Here is a 15,912-nt window from a genome sequence, read left to right on the forward strand (position 1 = left end):
GCAGTTGATTAATAAAGTGGAAAGCCTTCTGTATGGGAGGGCTTCCTTCCACCCTGTTCCAGTGCCCTCTTGAAATCGCGATCCCAGCCCAGGCGGCCCGTCACCAAGCCGAAATCGTAGACAGTGAAATAATATTTGGTAATGAACAAAAAGTGCGATGCGAAACTTCCAAGTGTAAATGATCGGGTACGCGCGGGCAGCTTTCTAGATGCGGGGGGTATAAGAATGGGATTAAAAAGGGGAAAAACAAGCCTGCTTTAAAAATAGATATTTTTTTCAATGTACCACATAACGCCAAGGGGATCAAATATTTTCAATCATTAAAAAAAGAAAAAAATGAAAAAAATGAAAAAAAAAAAGCCCGAAAAGTCCCTTTATTCGGCCGGATAAATACAGGTAGAAGGAGAGCATAATTTGCGCGGAAGTTCCTTTTTTCTGCTGCGCTCAGTTCCTGGTCAACGTACTAATTGTAATTTTAATAAAATTAGTGCAAACTCCAGGTCTTTTAAAAAACTCCAGAGCTGCCTCTGTGGTAAGATGGCGCCTCTCTAAGACCTGCCTCTTCTTAGTGATGAGGAAAAGGCCATAAATCCGTTGTTGTTTATGAAAATTTACAACTTTGCAATACAACTTTATGAGTTGTTCGGTTTTTCCATTGGTCGTTGTCGGTCATGTGGATGGTAACCGTGAACATGAACTTTTTTATAATTTCCCTTGCGAGAATAGAGCCGCATTCTTTTGCTGAGCTCTGTCCTGCTTCGGATCTCTCTGGCTTTCAATCCCCATTTCATTTGTTCTTTGTAAGGCAATAGTGAACAAAGTGTGCGGAGGTTCGGCATAAGCAGCCGCCTAGAACACAGATCCGGGATGGCAATTTCCAGTTCCCCCGCTGGAAGGTGTGGCATATTGGATTCAAAGCACTGGCGTGGCAGATTTTCAACTTGCAACCTGGCTAATTTCCTGCTTCTTCTGGCACCAAAAGGAGGGCGATTCGTCTCCTGTGCAGCCAAAGCGACAGCTGTCAAAGTCGCAGGGGCTCCTGTGAGCCAGAACCTAAAAGGTGAGAAATGTATATGACACTACCGTAAGCAGGGAAACATGGTTTAATACGTTTAAATATTAGACATATGCAATTAAACCAAATGGAAATGCTACCGGCCAAAAATAGATGTGGCCACAGCTCAGCTTATTTCGATTTAACCAGTGCATGCAAAAATATGCCTAAATAAAATGTCTACTTGCTATTATTTAATAGGGAAGCCGTGGATTTTTCACGAAGTTTATTTCTGTTTGCATTTGCCTGGGGGTTGCTGTGACATTCAGCTTATTTTCAGGTTTACGATATCAATCCGAGGAGATATTTAATATTTTTTTCCCCCGCAGGATGAAAAAATATATATATAGAAATATAAAAGCAGTAATTTGTCTTTCGCAGCATTAGCTTAAAGTTCATTTGCGGCAGCTGAATTGTAGATGTAATTTATTTGTGATTATTTCGTGGGGGGGGGGGGGTTGGGGGAAGGAAAGAAAAATCACACCAATCAGCACAATGCCTCCTCAGGTTATTTCTGGAGCGGGGAATGTGGCTTTGATTTTCTTTATCAGCCCGGGCGCTGCCTGCAGCAGCCCCGCGCCCCGCGGCGGGGCCGTGGGAGCAGCGCCCCGGCAGCTTTGCGCGCCCCGGCTGCGCGGAGCGGGTTTGGCGGCGGTGAAACCGATTTCAGCGCCGGAGACGGAGCTTTTCCCTTTCTCCCCTCGGCTCGGGAGGGGGGCTCGGGCGGGGAACGACCCCCGTGACGGAGCCCGGGTCCCCGCCGCCTCCCCGCTCCCTTCCTCTCGGTGCCAGCCATCACGGGTGAGCGGCTCGGAGCGCTGGAAATGTGCGCTGTTTGTGCAGCCGGGCTGCTAAAAGCATCGCATTTGCATTGCATTGCGGTATCCGCCGGAGTGGAGCTGCAGGGAGCGGCGGATTATTTATTGCGGGGCCGCGGGTGCTCAGTGCTGCCACGGCGTGGCCGAGCGGCGGAGGCGGACGCGGAGCGGAGCAGCCCCCGCAGCCCCTGGGAAGGGCAGCGCTGGGAGCGCTCCTGCGGGAGCCCACGGGGAAAAAATAAAAATAAAAATAATAATAAAAGAATGAAATTAAAATCAAACTTTTTTTTTTTTTTAAAAAGAGAGATTAAAAAAAAATCCGGCCTACTTCACCTCTAAGGGAGCATCAGAGCTCGCTCACTGGTATTCCGGCAGCTGCCCCCTCCCCTTCCCCTCCGCTTTTCCCTCGGTGTGTGTGTCAACTGCAAAATATCACGCCGGTCAGGACGAGCCCGAGTCCCCCTAGCGAGCTCCCTAATACCCCTCCAGTCTAAACAGCGGGTCGCGTTGCCCAAACTGTTTGGATTAGAAGCTATTAGTTAAAGGTTGTTTTTGGGGACGCTGCCGAGCATGAGAAGGATTTGTAAAGTGGATTTGTATACGAGGAGAAGGAGGCTTTGAAGCTTAAGAGGGTAACTGCCCCCGCACCTGCATCCGAGGGTGGCTGGAGCCGCTGGCGGGGATTTCGGCGCGGGGACGAAGGCGAAATGCTTGGCGGAGGAGGCGCTGGCCGTGCGGGGAAGTCCGCAAACAAATAAAAGGCGGATGGGATAAGTGGCCGTGGCAAAGTGTGACTTTGTGGCGGTGGCAAAATGCTCCGGCTGGCTTTCCGGGAAGGAAAAGTACTGCGAAATGTGTCCGGGAGGGCCAGAGCTCGGGGGTAACGGGTCGGTGTAATTTGGGGTTTTCTGGGGGTAGGGGGAGGAGCGGAGAGGACGCATGAATGTGACCGAAGCGGAGATTGCAGTGCAGATTGCTTAGCTGTCACTGTAAGCACTCTAACACGACCCAGCCAGGCAAACGTCCACGTTTAATTCCTTACAATATCATGGGATCAACGAAGAAATGTTTTCGCTGCCCGCGGTCGGCCTTTGGGCGGTTTGATTTGGATGCGAGCAAGAACTTGAGAAACAGAAGGAAAGAGTCAAAAAAAAAAAAAAAAAGAGAGAGAGAGAAATAAATCAGTGCGTAAGCAATGCTATAAAATGTAAATATAACTAAGCCTTGAGCGATTTTTCTAGTTTGGTCTCCGTTCGATGGATTCAAACAAAAGGCCGTCTGGCCACAACTTTTTAAAGTAGGGGCGGTGGGCTTCGCTTGCCCCAAGTCTTGATTTTTCACGGTGCGTTTTCGTTCTGACCCACGTTGGCAAAAATCTGCTCGTTTTAAAACCTCTTTTTGCTTGCCGTGTTGTGTGCTTGTTTGCTGTCCTTCCCCTCATTTTATAACTCTGCTTGCCGAGAGCAAAAAACTTTTTTTTTTTTTTTTTCCTGGGGAAGGCTGGCTTGCAGTAAATACACTTTGCTCGAATGACCTCCCAAAGCCTGTAGCTAGAGAGACGTAATTCTACCAGGTGTGTTTATGGATTAGCCGGGATGAAGAGGTTAAGGAAGCCGAAGAAAAAAAAAATTGGAGGCAATCAACATCTGAATGTGAAAGTCCAGCTGAGACTGCGAACAATACAAACTATTGTGGAGAGATGTTTTAACTCACTACTGTTTTATAGGTATCGTAATCCGCCCCCGGAAATGAGATAAATAGTCCTCCAACAACAACAAAATTCGCCTTTTAAAGCTACTTTAGGAAACGGGGCTCGCACGAATGCCACTTTCTGCCAGAGCACGTTTAAAATTAAGCTATTCAATCTGTTGTAATGGGAACGGATTATGAGTAAACACAGCTTGCAATGAACAACCTCGTGCTATCCCCAGGAACTGCAGGGTTACGGCTGAATTAAAAGCATCTCAGCGAATTTCTTCAGCACTGTTACTGTCCCTGCCCTGGGCCAAGAATTATATTTCCGCTATGGGTTAACTGCCATGTTGAAAAATGAACGTGGAAATGCTTGTTTCATGTATTTTTTTCCCTCTTAAAGACACACATCCGCGCTTGATCCAATTATTTGGAGCAACAACGAAACCGATTGGCTTCTGCTGACTCATTAGTGGAGCTATATTAATTAGGAATAGTCCTACTGGCTCGTTTTTGAATTTGAATGTTTGATTCACTCAGCTCCACTTTGGCGGGGGGGTGCTCGGGGAAGGCAGACACGTGGAAGTTTATTTGGGCTGCTCGCGGGGCTCCGGGGGCTCGCCCGGCCCTTCTCAGGGCCTTCCCGAGCCCTTCGTGCAAACCAAAACTCCCCTTCCCCAGAAGGCCGCCGCCTCCTGCCCCAGCCAGAACCTCGGCGTTAATTACCGGAGCGTTCATTAAGACACGAGACCTCACCCACGCAGGAGGTGCAGCCCCCGACACAAAAGCTGGTGCTGGAAGCCTCGGCCGAGGGGCGACCGCAAAAAATCGCCTCCAAGCTGGAGGGTCGCGGCTGCGGCATGGCGGTGGGAAAAAGGGAGAAGCGGCGGCCACGGGGGCTCAAACACCGGCAGCCCCCCCCGAAAAAACCGTCGCTGCGCGGTGCTGCGGGGAGCCCCGCTCCCCTTTTTCACGTGCTCTAAACTTTCCCTCCGCAGCATCCATCACCGCCTCCCTCCTCCCGAGGGCCGGGGGCCGGCTCGCCCACCCTGCCCGGCTCCCGGGAGGGGGTAGCCAACTTTTACCGGCCGCACCTCACCCCCCATTAAACCGCCGGGGTCAGGGGAGGCGCGTCCCCATCCTCCGCTGTCACGGCGCGCTGCGGCTGGCTATATTATTATCGTTATTATTATTATTATTGCTGATCTTAGGGCATCTCCCCGGGAGAGGGGCGGCGCCGCCGGGGCCGGGGGCGCGGCCGGTCCCCGCGGGCCGGGGGCGGCGCGGCGGGGCCGGGGCTTGCCGGTAACTTCGCGGCGCGGTGGCGGCGGCCCCGGGGGAGCGGGCGCCGCTCGCTCTCCCATTGGCCGCCCCGCCGTCAGCTGCTCCTATTTTCTGCTGTCGCTTTTGGCGCTCGGCCATCCAGAAACAAACCACTTCGATGACTACTAATAGTTATAGCCAGATGTACTAATACACAACAAATCACGGGCCGGGCGAGGGGAGAGCAAATGAGTTCCTATTTCGTGAATCCCACTTTCCCTGGGAGCCTGCCCAGTGGCCAGGACTCTTTCCTCGGGCAGATCCCCCTTTACCCGGCGGGCTATGATGCTCTCAGGCATTTTCCGGCTTCGTACGGGGCAAGCAGCCTGCAGGACAAGACTTACACCTCACCTTGTTTCTACCAACAGTCCAACACCGTCCTTGCTTGCAATCGGGCTTCCTATGAGTACGGAGCCTCTTGTTTTTATTCGGACAAGGAAATTAGTAGCGCCTCTCCCTCCGGCAGTGGCAAGCAGAGGGGACACGGGGACTACCCGCACTTTTCTCCCGAGCAGCAGTACAAATCGAGCGGCGTGCAATCCAAAATTGTAAATGACGAAGGCACCGACCGGAAGTACACGAGCCCTGTTTACCCCTGGATGCAGCGGATGAACTCCTGTGCTGGTAAGGCATTGAATGCAACGGGGAGGGGGGGCGCGGGGGGGGACAGGAAAAGTTTCTTTCCCCCGGATTTTAGTTTTTTTTTTATTATTATTTTTTTTCCCCTTAGATAGAGTCCGGGCTGCTGGAAAGAAATGGCTCCTGCAGGGCAGCGTGTAACGTGAAACCCTCCCAGGTTATTTCAGCCCTGGCACGCTGGCACCCTGCGAGTGGTGGCCAGAGCCCTGCTCGGGGGTCCGCTGGGGAAAGTTACTGCGGGACCCCTGGGAAGCAGGCAAAAAATAAATATAATAAGAACACCAACACAAGAGAGGGAGCAGAGAGCTTTCCCCCCTCTCCTAAAGCCACCCCAAAGCTTCAGCTCGGCTCCTTCATTGTCAGAGAGCGATGTAAGGACTATGCCCTCTGCGCTGAGGATGCAAGGCGTTTGTGGCACATTCCTCCTCGCCCCCCTCCCCCAGCTCGTTAGCGTGGAAGGATTGGATATTGGGAGCACGTTTCTGGGGCCGTGTGCGCACCGCCAGGGCACCGCGGATTTTCTCTGCCTTACAAGTGAACTTCACAGAACCGAACTGTTCCGTCTAGGAGTGGTGCTGGCGGAGAGGAAAGGCCGGGGGGGGGGGGGGGGGGGGGGGAGGAACTGCATCGGGCTGGCACTTATTTGGAATCATCCCATTAACACATTTCCTTGCAGTGCTCGCTAATGGCTCCCCGCTCTCCCCCTCCCGGGTTTACGCTTGTTGGACTGTGGCTTGCCTTTCTTTTTTGGAAAGTTAAACTTTCAGCAAGACCATTCTGATGCTGCTTTGCAGTCGAGGGCAATAAATTCCGGAGCAAATGGCAAAGGCTGTTCTATGATCTTTAGCTGATGTCTATCGTGAGACTTAAATTACAGACCCTCCGTAGCCATAGCCACAGCGATAGAGCGTGTTTGTGTAAACACACGCATCTATGCACGCCCGCAGCCACCCGCACACATGCGTGCAGCTCCCCGGCTCGCACACGTGTGTGTGTGTGTGTGCGCGCGTGTGTGCGCACAGGCTGGCTGCATGCAGAGGGCAGCTCCTGCTCAGCGATTTATAAGGGTGTTACCTACCTCGCTTCCCCTAGGTCCACCTTACAGCCTCGCTTTGTATCACAGTTACCCCAGAAGCACGACGCACGTCCGCTTTTACAGCTGTTCAGGCAGGAGAAAAGGAAAAAATAGGGACAAAAAAAAAAAAAAAAGCCTCCGGAAAACCAGAGCACCCCCCCAGCCCCCCGCCCCCATGAGATTGTGCCTGCGAAAGGAGGCAGAATATACTAACCGCTCTTTCTGGTCTGAAATCACTGGGCCCTGTCCAATGCGATCGTTTTGTCTTTACTTCTACAGGTACAGTATATGGAACTCATGGGAGACGAGGGAGGCAAACTTACACCAGATACCAAACGCTAGAGTTAGAGAAGGAATTTCATTTTAACAGATACTTAACCAGAAGACGACGCATTGAGATTGCAAACGCTCTCTGCCTTACTGAACGCCAGATTAAAATATGGTTTCAAAACAGGCGGATGAAATGGAAAAAGGAAAACAAATTCATAAATTCCACACAGCCCAGCAGCGAAGAAACAGAGGAAAAGTCAGGGGAGTAGAACCATGTTTAATAAACGTTACCAGGCCTTTCCTTAGCGCTTACTGTTACTATTATTATTTACCTTGTGTTCCTTCTGCTACTAAAATCCTATAGGTTTGTCACAGCCTATTAATTCTCAAAAGGCTTGGTGAAAAGATATACATTTGCAATCAACTGTGACTTTCTCTAAAATATGTAGAAGTCCTAGCTTTCGAGCTGCGGTCATGTATATACATAGCCACTTTTCCAAAGTGTAGATGGTGTTGCTTAAAGTATTAGAGACACGGCCCAAATTTTTAAATATTTGAGGTGAGCATGTGTGTGTGCGTGAGTGTCTCTGGCGTGCCTATGTGAGAACAGATAAGCTAGTATTTTTTTTTGTGATTATGAATGTGCATATTGTAGAAATACGAGAGATTTTAGAAAATATTGGTTTTATCTTTTTACTAGTTCTCGCTACGGCGGGCCGTCTTGTTATGCTGTGTTTGGGATTTTATGATCTGTAGGGGAGAAAAAAAAGTTTTACACACGTATAAGATATTTAAATAGTAAAAAAAAGAAGAAAAATCCTTTTTAAAAAAATCGTTGTATAAAAAGTTGCGTATAAGATTGCAGTTAAAGCGAAAAATGAATTGCAGGGAGATTTCTAAATGCCGCTAAACTGAGTTTAATCTGCACTACTGGTATTAAAGTAAGAGCACGGCGTTCAACTTTAGGACGAGCGAGGGAAGAGGTTTTGAAGCGGGCGAATTTCTGTGGTTCCCGTTGAGCTTACACCGAGATTTCGGTGAGCTCGGCTCTACACTGAAGGGGCTTTGAATTATGGACTACGTTTCTTAGGGATTTGTGGGCTTGGGTCCGTCTTTTTTTTTTTTCCTTCCTCTTTTGAATTAAAAGAAAAGTGTCTGTCGTATTAACTCGGGGATATTCTCCCCCGCTTTTGTGGTATCTTGATTCACGTTCGCATTTCCTCGCACTGAAAAATAAATAAATAAATAGATACTCTAAGGAAAAGTAACTGCATGGTTCCATGTCGAGTTCTGTGTAAGTAATATAGGCGCAGTGAAAATATTGATTAATATATACGTTATAGCCCTCTCTATTATAATGTGCGTGTGTGAGTGTGCGTGTGAAGCTGTGTACAAATCCACTCGTATACGCATCGAGGCTCTTTTGTTTGCAAGGAAGCACAGTTTGGGCTACCGCTCTAAACATTTTAAAAGCCACATCTCGAGAATCCTAATGCAAAATGGCTACCACCGGCTTCGTATTTTCTCTGGGAGGCAGGAAAAGTCTCGGCGACCATGCAGCCGCCTGGAATTTGGCCCCCTAGCTAGGAAAAACGCCGTGTCCAGCCCGCGTAGCTACCTGCCACCGCCGACCGGCGGGACCCGCTCGCCTCTCGAAACCCGCTGCGGGGGAGAAAGGGGACGATCATAGGAACCCCGACAGGGACTCGCCCGCGGCCGGCATCCGACGATGGATCCCGCAGGATCTGTGCGTGCCGCAGCCCAGCCTCGCCCGGCCGGGGGGCACGGAGCCCCGCCGAGCTGCGGCCGGGGGGCGGCGGGCAAGCTCCGGGGGGCGGCGGGGAAGCGCCGCGGGGCGGCGGGGAAGCGCCGTCCGGCGGCCCCTTCCCTTCCCCGGCGGAGAGCTCCTCTCCGCGCCGCCGTCGGGGGCCGTCACCCCGGGCCGACCCCGCGGAGCCGCCGCCGTGCCCCGCGCCGCCAGCGGGTGGCGCTCGAGGCCGGCGGACGGGCGGGCGGCGGCGGCGGCGACGCGCGGCGGCGGCGCGCCCCGGGCCGCCCGCGCCCTCCCAGCTCCCCCACCAGTGCACGAGTTTACCTCTAGAGGTCATCAGGCAGGATTTACGACTGGACAACAAAAGCACGTGATTTGAAGCCGTACCCCATATTTGGGTGCCTACGTAGGAGGGAACCAAGTACATGTCCCAGTCATTTCCATAATTCATCATAAATTGTGCAAGGGTGCTATAGACGCACAAAACGACCAAGAGCCACAAATCAAGCACACATATCAAAAAACAAATGAGCTCTTATTTTGTAAACTCATTTTGCGGTCGCTATCCAAATGGCCCGGACTACCAGTTACATAATTATGGAGATCACAGCTCGGTGAGCGAGCAATACAGGGACTCCGCCAACATGCACTCCGGCAGGTACGGATACGGCTACAATGGCATGGACCTCAGCGTCGGGCGCTCTGCTTCCACCCACTTTGGTGCCAATGAGAGACCCCGCAGTTACCCGGCCAACACCACCTCTGCCTCGACAGAGCCCAGGTACAACCAGCCCGCGACGTCTTCCCACTCGCCTCCCCCTGACCCTCTGCCCTGCACCGCCGTGGCCGGTTCGCCTGTCAGCGAGAGTCACCACGGGGTGAAAAACTCCCTCGCCAACTCCACCAGCACTTCGTCCAATTCCAGCAGCAACACGCACATCAGCAGGGACGGGGTTGGCACCTCGTCTGGGACTGAGGAAGACACTCCAGCAAGCAGCGAGCAGGCAAGTGCCCCGACCGACCAAAGCACAGCCCAGCCTTCACAGCCCCAGATCTACCCCTGGATGCGAAAACTGCACATAAGTCATGGTAAAGCAAATACCCTGTTCTTTCTTTATTTCTCTGGAGGAAAAACAGCCTTTAATGTAAACCGGGTGTCTGCGCCGAGGAAGGTCGGGGAGAGGGGGAGAGGAGGGCGTGAGAAGCGTGCAGCCTCCGCGCACAACTCCGCTTGCAGGGAAGCCCGCTCCGTTGTCTGGGCAAGTCCCCCCCGAAAGCAAAGCGCACGGCCCCCTGAACACAGCCCGCCCGGCTCCCACCGCCGGCCCCAGGCTCGCAGGGAGTGGGGGAGCAGCAGACGCCTTCCCGGAGGGGGGACCGAGAGCGGGGGCTGCCCCTGGCTCTGCTCGTCCAGGGGGATCCTCCAGTGGGAACAGCGCTGCCGACCCCCTTTCTTTTGCCGAGCCGTGGTAAAAAGAGAATAGCCGAGGGCGAGGAGGGCACTTTACACTGTTGGGAAGCCGGGGGGGAGGGGGTCGAGCACCCCCCGGACTCCGGGGGAGCGGGCAGAGGGGCGCGGGGGAGCGGAGCAGCCCCCAGCCCTCGCTACCTGCCGTGCCCTGGCGGCCGGGGGAGCGGCCGGGGACTCGCCGCCTCCCGGAGCCGTCCCCAGCTCGGCCGTGGGAAAGGGCTGCAAGCCTCTGCCTCGCTCGCCCAGCCCCGAAAGCCCGGCGAGCGTCGCGGGCATCCTCCACGACAGCTTAGCTGTGGGAGGCGTTGGGGGGGGGAGAGCCCTAAGCGCTCGATGAAAGAGTAGTTTTCTCTTTTTGGGGGAAATCGAAAGCAAAATCCGAGAGAAAACTTCCCACGACCACCAAAGCCCCCCTCCCCCAAGCCTTTTCGGAAAGGGGCTGGAGGGGGAAACTTGTTGAGCATTTATCCAAACCAGAAACAAAACCGAGCAGGGCTGAGAATAACGGTCTTGGTGGCTCGTAGCTGCAATAAGACATGAAGGCTCCAAGTCGCTGCTGAGAATCTAAATCATGTACTTTTCTCTTCCAGACAACATAGGGGGACCAGAAGGGAAAAGGGCTCGGACTGCTTACACCCGATATCAGACCTTGGAGCTGGAAAAAGAATTTCACTTCAATAGATACCTGACCCGCAGAAGAAGGATTGAAATAGCACATGCTCTTTGCCTCTCAGAGAGACAAATAAAGATCTGGTTCCAAAACAGGAGAATGAAATGGAAAAAGGATAATAAGCTGAAAAGTATGAGCATGGCAGCTGCAGGAGGGGCATTCCGTCCCTAAGCATTTGATCAATTAAAAGTACTGAGCAGTATTAGCTGACCCTGCGTCTCATGTCAGTACTAAGTTGACTTTCTAAAACTTCCTTGTGTTACTTCTGTGAAGAAACCCTGTTCTTGTCGCCCTTATTCATCTTTTAATCATGAGCCTGTTTATTACCATTCTCTCGCGTGTATAAGTAGATCTGCTTTTATCGTACATTTCTTTGTCTTGAATGGCTTTGTCTTGAAAAAAATAATAGATGTTTTAACTTATTTATATGAAGCGAGATGTGTTACTTGAAGTAACTGTTAAAAAAAGCAAAACAAAAAAGAAAAAAAAAAAGGAAAAAAGAGAGAGAGAAAGAAACCCTCCCCCGGTTTAGTACAAATGTTATGTGTTGCACTCAACCTGCTTAACTGTGCATGTGTGGTCAAGTGTTAATGTCTGTATAGCTCCAAGCTGTTAAAAATATTTTTATTCAAACTACCTATATAATTCCTGTGTAATTAATGCTGTTGTAGAGGTGAAATGATGAAATCAACTGAACTTGTCCTACGTGTAGTGAATAGTGAATCTGTGACGAAAACTGTGATTCCAAGCAGTATGTCCTTGCTGTGCCTTTGTATATGACTCTTTGCACGAACTCTTAGAAGTGGCTCTTATTAAGCGCAGCTTCTGTGATGTACGTTTTTTTTTGTGAACAAAGTTACAAATATAGTCAAAGTCTGGCTGTTTGAGCAAACTGTGATCAGCTTTTTTTTTTTTTTGTATTTGTTTTTAAAAAAACTGACTGGAAATCAACAAAAAAAATAAACTTTCTATTGTAAAGTTTTCGTGATCTGGTTTGTGCAAAGCAAGAAGTTGTGCTTCCTGATTTGCCTCTTAGAAATATTAACCAGTGCAGAGTTTGTAATAATATTTTACCTGGCTCACGCTGCACGTTGCAAGTGGTAGAGCTGCATTTGTCCGATACCAGTATTTTTAATTGAAAGTTTGACCATAAGTTCCTCCTTAATGGTTTCTGGCTAGGTGGAAAGCTGCGTTGCAGGACCACAATCAACACCCTTTGTGGGTGAATCAACTGTTAGTTGTTTGCTGATGGTTGAAAAAACATGTGCTTTGTTAAAACACCCTGCTAACTCCAAGACGTGTTTGCATCGCTCTAGATTTTCTCCTGTGGTTTCATTAAGTATATTTGCAGGACAGCCACGTTAGAGCCCTCTGCGTCTACTAGTAACACTCGATAGCCACGCTCCCACTTTTCGCCCTTTACAGATTTTTTTGGTTTTCTTCGCTACGATTAGTTTTCTATAAACGCAATGTTACTTACCCCATCAGAGCTTGAATGGTTAACTCTTCTGAGCTTCTAAGAGCAACTAAAGATTTGCACATTTACTGACTGGTTACATTGATGCCTTCCCTTAAAAGTTATAAAACAGTAAACTTTATAAGCCCCAGTTCCGGCTATATGACATTTGGGTGCCAAATGAATAGGGTTTTGTCTATGAATTAGATCGTAAAATCATCCATAGCACAGACAGATAGGCTCACTGGCTATAAAAAGTCACGTGGTGCCATTAAAGTAAGTTTTATGGTTTTGGGGAGTTGACATCCAACATTATATACCACATAACATATAATCTCACTGACGCTGGACTTCATTTGACTCTTTTGCAGGCTACGTGTGCCTCCTGGCCATTCAAATTGTCAGTTTTAGGTACAGAAGTATCCAAACCACAAGTTCTCAGTACTGTATGAAAAATGGCTCCTTGCAAGTCAAGGTAAGTTTTGTGCACAAGTTCCTTAAAGTTTATTTGTACAGTTGGGAGCCGAGTCTCTCTCTCTCTCTCTCTCTCTCTCTCTCTCTCTCTCTCTCTCTCTTTCTCTTTCTCTTTCCCTTTCTCTCCGCCTCGAGGCTTTCAGGACTGTCCCACCGAGCCCGAGAGGCAGGAGCAACCACTAATGATACAGGTTGCGCTGCAAATTCCCCCATCCCTTCCCTCGCAGCAGCTAGAGCTCTATTTTAACGATCAAATCAAAGTAAACCACAATAAGCGACTTTGGCAGAGATGGATTTTGGGGCCTAGCTTTAATCACTTTGACTACCGCAGAAGATAATTACTTCCTTTGCTCCAATAGACTCTCCAAGTTTGGAGAGGTTTTGTTTAGCAAGGACTAGTTACTGCAGGCGATTAAAAAAAGGGAAACAAAATAGATAGGGCTTGATATTATCTGGGCAGTGTCTTAAGTAGGCATGATAGAGGTGGAGGCGTGCTGATATGGTAATAATCTTTGGATTGGCAAAATATGTTGCACATCAGAGCAAATATTAAAATGGCACGGACTGTACTGGAGTGCTTAAGATTCCTATTTTCTGCGATGGGTCGTGCAGAAAGCTTTAGCTATGTGTATACGTCCATCCGCGAGTGTGTAGTGTCTTGCGAGTGAGCATATTTAGAACATTGCTGTAACTTTTTCCAGCTCCTACGTGTAAATATACAAATATAAATGTATTTGAATCGTGCGCGTGTGTGCATGCCTGTACAAATCTACATATACGCCTGTATAAAGCTGGGCACATGCATCTGTTTATCCAATACCGGTGTATTTATGCATACAAAGGGTGTGTACGTGTGTATACATATATATGTTCCTGCGAGTGTTTTTTTTTTTTTTTTTTTTAAGCGAACCAATTGACTGTAACTTGTAGCATTAATACAAGAGACTACAGGTCATTAGAGTGCTGCAAATTATGAAATACGGGCTTGGTTTATTGAAGATTGTAAATATCCCCATAGCTCTGCTCTCTCCCTCTCTGCCTTATATTGCTGGCTGCCATTGTGGGGTAGGCCCCAGCTGCATGTTTACTTCCACATTCTTTTTATTTAAGTGGACTGTTCTCACTAGAGTGTGATTACTCAGCAATAAACTTTATGGCCGGATTTAACTTTAGTCTTTGAATTTCCAGGACTTGAATGAAAGGGTGAAAGGAGCTCTGTCTCTCTTTGGGTAGCTTTAAGGCCTGATCCTTACCCTTAGAGAGAGGGATCGTGGGGGTGTGGATGGACTATTCGGGGGCCGGGGAAGAGATCTGAGAATTAGCTCCAAAATACTTCTGTATGCAAACCAGCTGTGGGTATCTCCGCTCAGATTCGGATCAGAAGGGATTCAATGCAATCGCCTCTGCAGGTTGCATTGTTTTCCTCGATGTGTCATAAACTCGAGTTTCAAGAAGAACTGGGCGGTTTGATGCGAGATGGGAGACAGGCTTTGTTGTATTTTGCTTGCGCTACCCCTCCTGAAAGCTGCAGTTTGGGCGATATGTGGCATTGAGAGCAAAAAGAGGGGAAAGCAGAGGGGTACAGGAGGGTGAGGTTGGCGTGTACCTCTGCAAGGTCTGCAGAGGGTCCGAAATCGACATTGCCGACTGATCCCTTTCTTAAATCTGTCTCCTTTTCATGTTAAAGAAACGGTAGTATATAAGGTTGGCTCAGTTCAAAGATTTCAAAGTTTTACAAATATTTAATATTTGGAGTCAACCTCCTGTGTAAGATAAATGAAGTCCGAAGCCTTTGTGTCTGTGGATCTTTCTGTGAGCACTAAACAAACACATATGCATAAGTTTTATATTCAAAAAATGGGAAAGGCTTTAAAAGCGCATATCCAAATACAGATTTGAAAATTATTTCCGTAATAAACAGCTGGGGATTTTATAGTACACTAGCTGTCACAGTTTCATCAATAGGAATACCAGAAAGATTTTTATGATAGGCGTGTATTATATTATATTATGTGCCATAAAAAATTGATAGTTCGAGGGAAAGGCATGAAAGGACTTTAAAAGTTTGGGCTTCATTCATATACGTGTCCTTTTCCGAAGGAAAATCCTTTTCATGTTACAGAGAACGATACTAGGCGCGAACCATTCACGGTTACTCAATAGTCGACAACATTGCGTTATTTGAATTATCTGGTGAATACACAAACACACCCCCACACCCTTTCAACTAGTATTTTTGGAACCTGGATATCATCCCGCGTTGTAGTGGTCTAAAGCGAAAAGATTTGCTCCTATTACTTTCACATTTTTGGATGTGCTTTCTAGAGTACATTCTCGTAAAGCTGGGAACAGAAATTCAAGAACTATGGCGAAAAAAAAAAATATCACGAAACCCATAAACGTATAAACCCGCACGTACTGCAAGAAACACACTAACAACAAGAGAAAGTTAGCTAGGAATGACAGCTTCTCAATATTTTTGGCCCTGCCTCGTTCTAAGCAGGGCAGTCGAAGTCACTCAAAACCAGAAGCTCATTAAGATTTTATAATCCACTTTTTAAATTTTAAATTCAAACAACTCCAGACTGCCGAACTCTACAAAAATATTCCCAGGTCCTAATTGTTTTCTGAGTGAAAAATGTCATGGAGAATAATCGCCTGGAATCAAGAGAGAGGTCTTATCTGCGCACATTATTTTTCTGCTGTGTTTTGGGGATTAATGCGTGCGAGTTTGTTTTACTTTAGGCATGGCAAGTGGCGTTGAGCGCATTGAAATATAGTTTACTTAATCCTCTGAAAGAAATACTTGAGTGTAGTGTGTCATGTCTAAGCGTTAGGCCAATTAAAGATTAGGCAACTCTCTTAATGTGTGTAACTAGTGACTTTGTAAGTCGTAACTTTCTCTAAACCAGAAGTAGAACAATTCGCTTGAAAGTCATCCGTAAATTACAGTTCTGCAGCGCTTTCTAAGCCGCGCAAACGCCCTAATTGCAGAACATTATAGGGAAATTATTATTCTGCCATTTCCTTACGTTTAATAAGTGTGTATCTGTGAAAGGGTGACAATAGAAGGGTTTGCAATCTGCTCCATGGGAAATTGAATGGAACAGATCAGAAGGGGCGGATCAGGAGGTTTCGATTTCAAACCCTGGATACTGGAGCAATGCCTTTTCCCTCCCCGCAAATACAGATTTAACGC

General features: G+C 48.6%; 2 protein-coding genes across 2 annotated transcripts; both read left to right on the forward strand.

Annotated features, from left to right (window-relative positions):
- The first annotated feature begins 2 nt into the window (after positions 1-2).
- On the forward strand, positions 3-8,135 carry HOXA6 (homeobox A6). Its single transcript, XM_083825969.1, has 3 exons — positions 3-1,060; positions 5,254-5,511; positions 6,881-8,135. The coding sequence occupies exons 1-3, from the start codon at positions 868-870 to the stop codon at positions 7,138-7,140; spliced, it is 711 nt and encodes a 236-aa protein (XP_083682095.1). The 5' UTR covers positions 3-867; the 3' UTR covers positions 7,141-8,135.
- A 139-nt stretch (positions 8,136-8,274) lies between these two features.
- Positions 8,275-11,764, forward strand: HOXA5 (homeobox A5). The gene is made up of 2 exons (XM_083825966.1): positions 8,275-9,731; positions 10,704-11,764. Exons 1-2 carry the CDS (start codon positions 9,170-9,172, stop codon positions 10,952-10,954), a joined length of 813 nt encoding a protein of 270 aa, XP_083682092.1. The 5' UTR covers positions 8,275-9,169; the 3' UTR covers positions 10,955-11,764.
- Positions 11,765-15,912: the final 4,148 nt, after the last annotated feature.

This window comes from Anser anser (assembly GCF_964211835.1).
Source record: "Anser anser genome assembly, chromosome: 2".
NCBI classification, from domain to species: Eukaryota; Metazoa; Chordata; class Aves; order Anseriformes; family Anatidae; genus Anser; species Anser anser.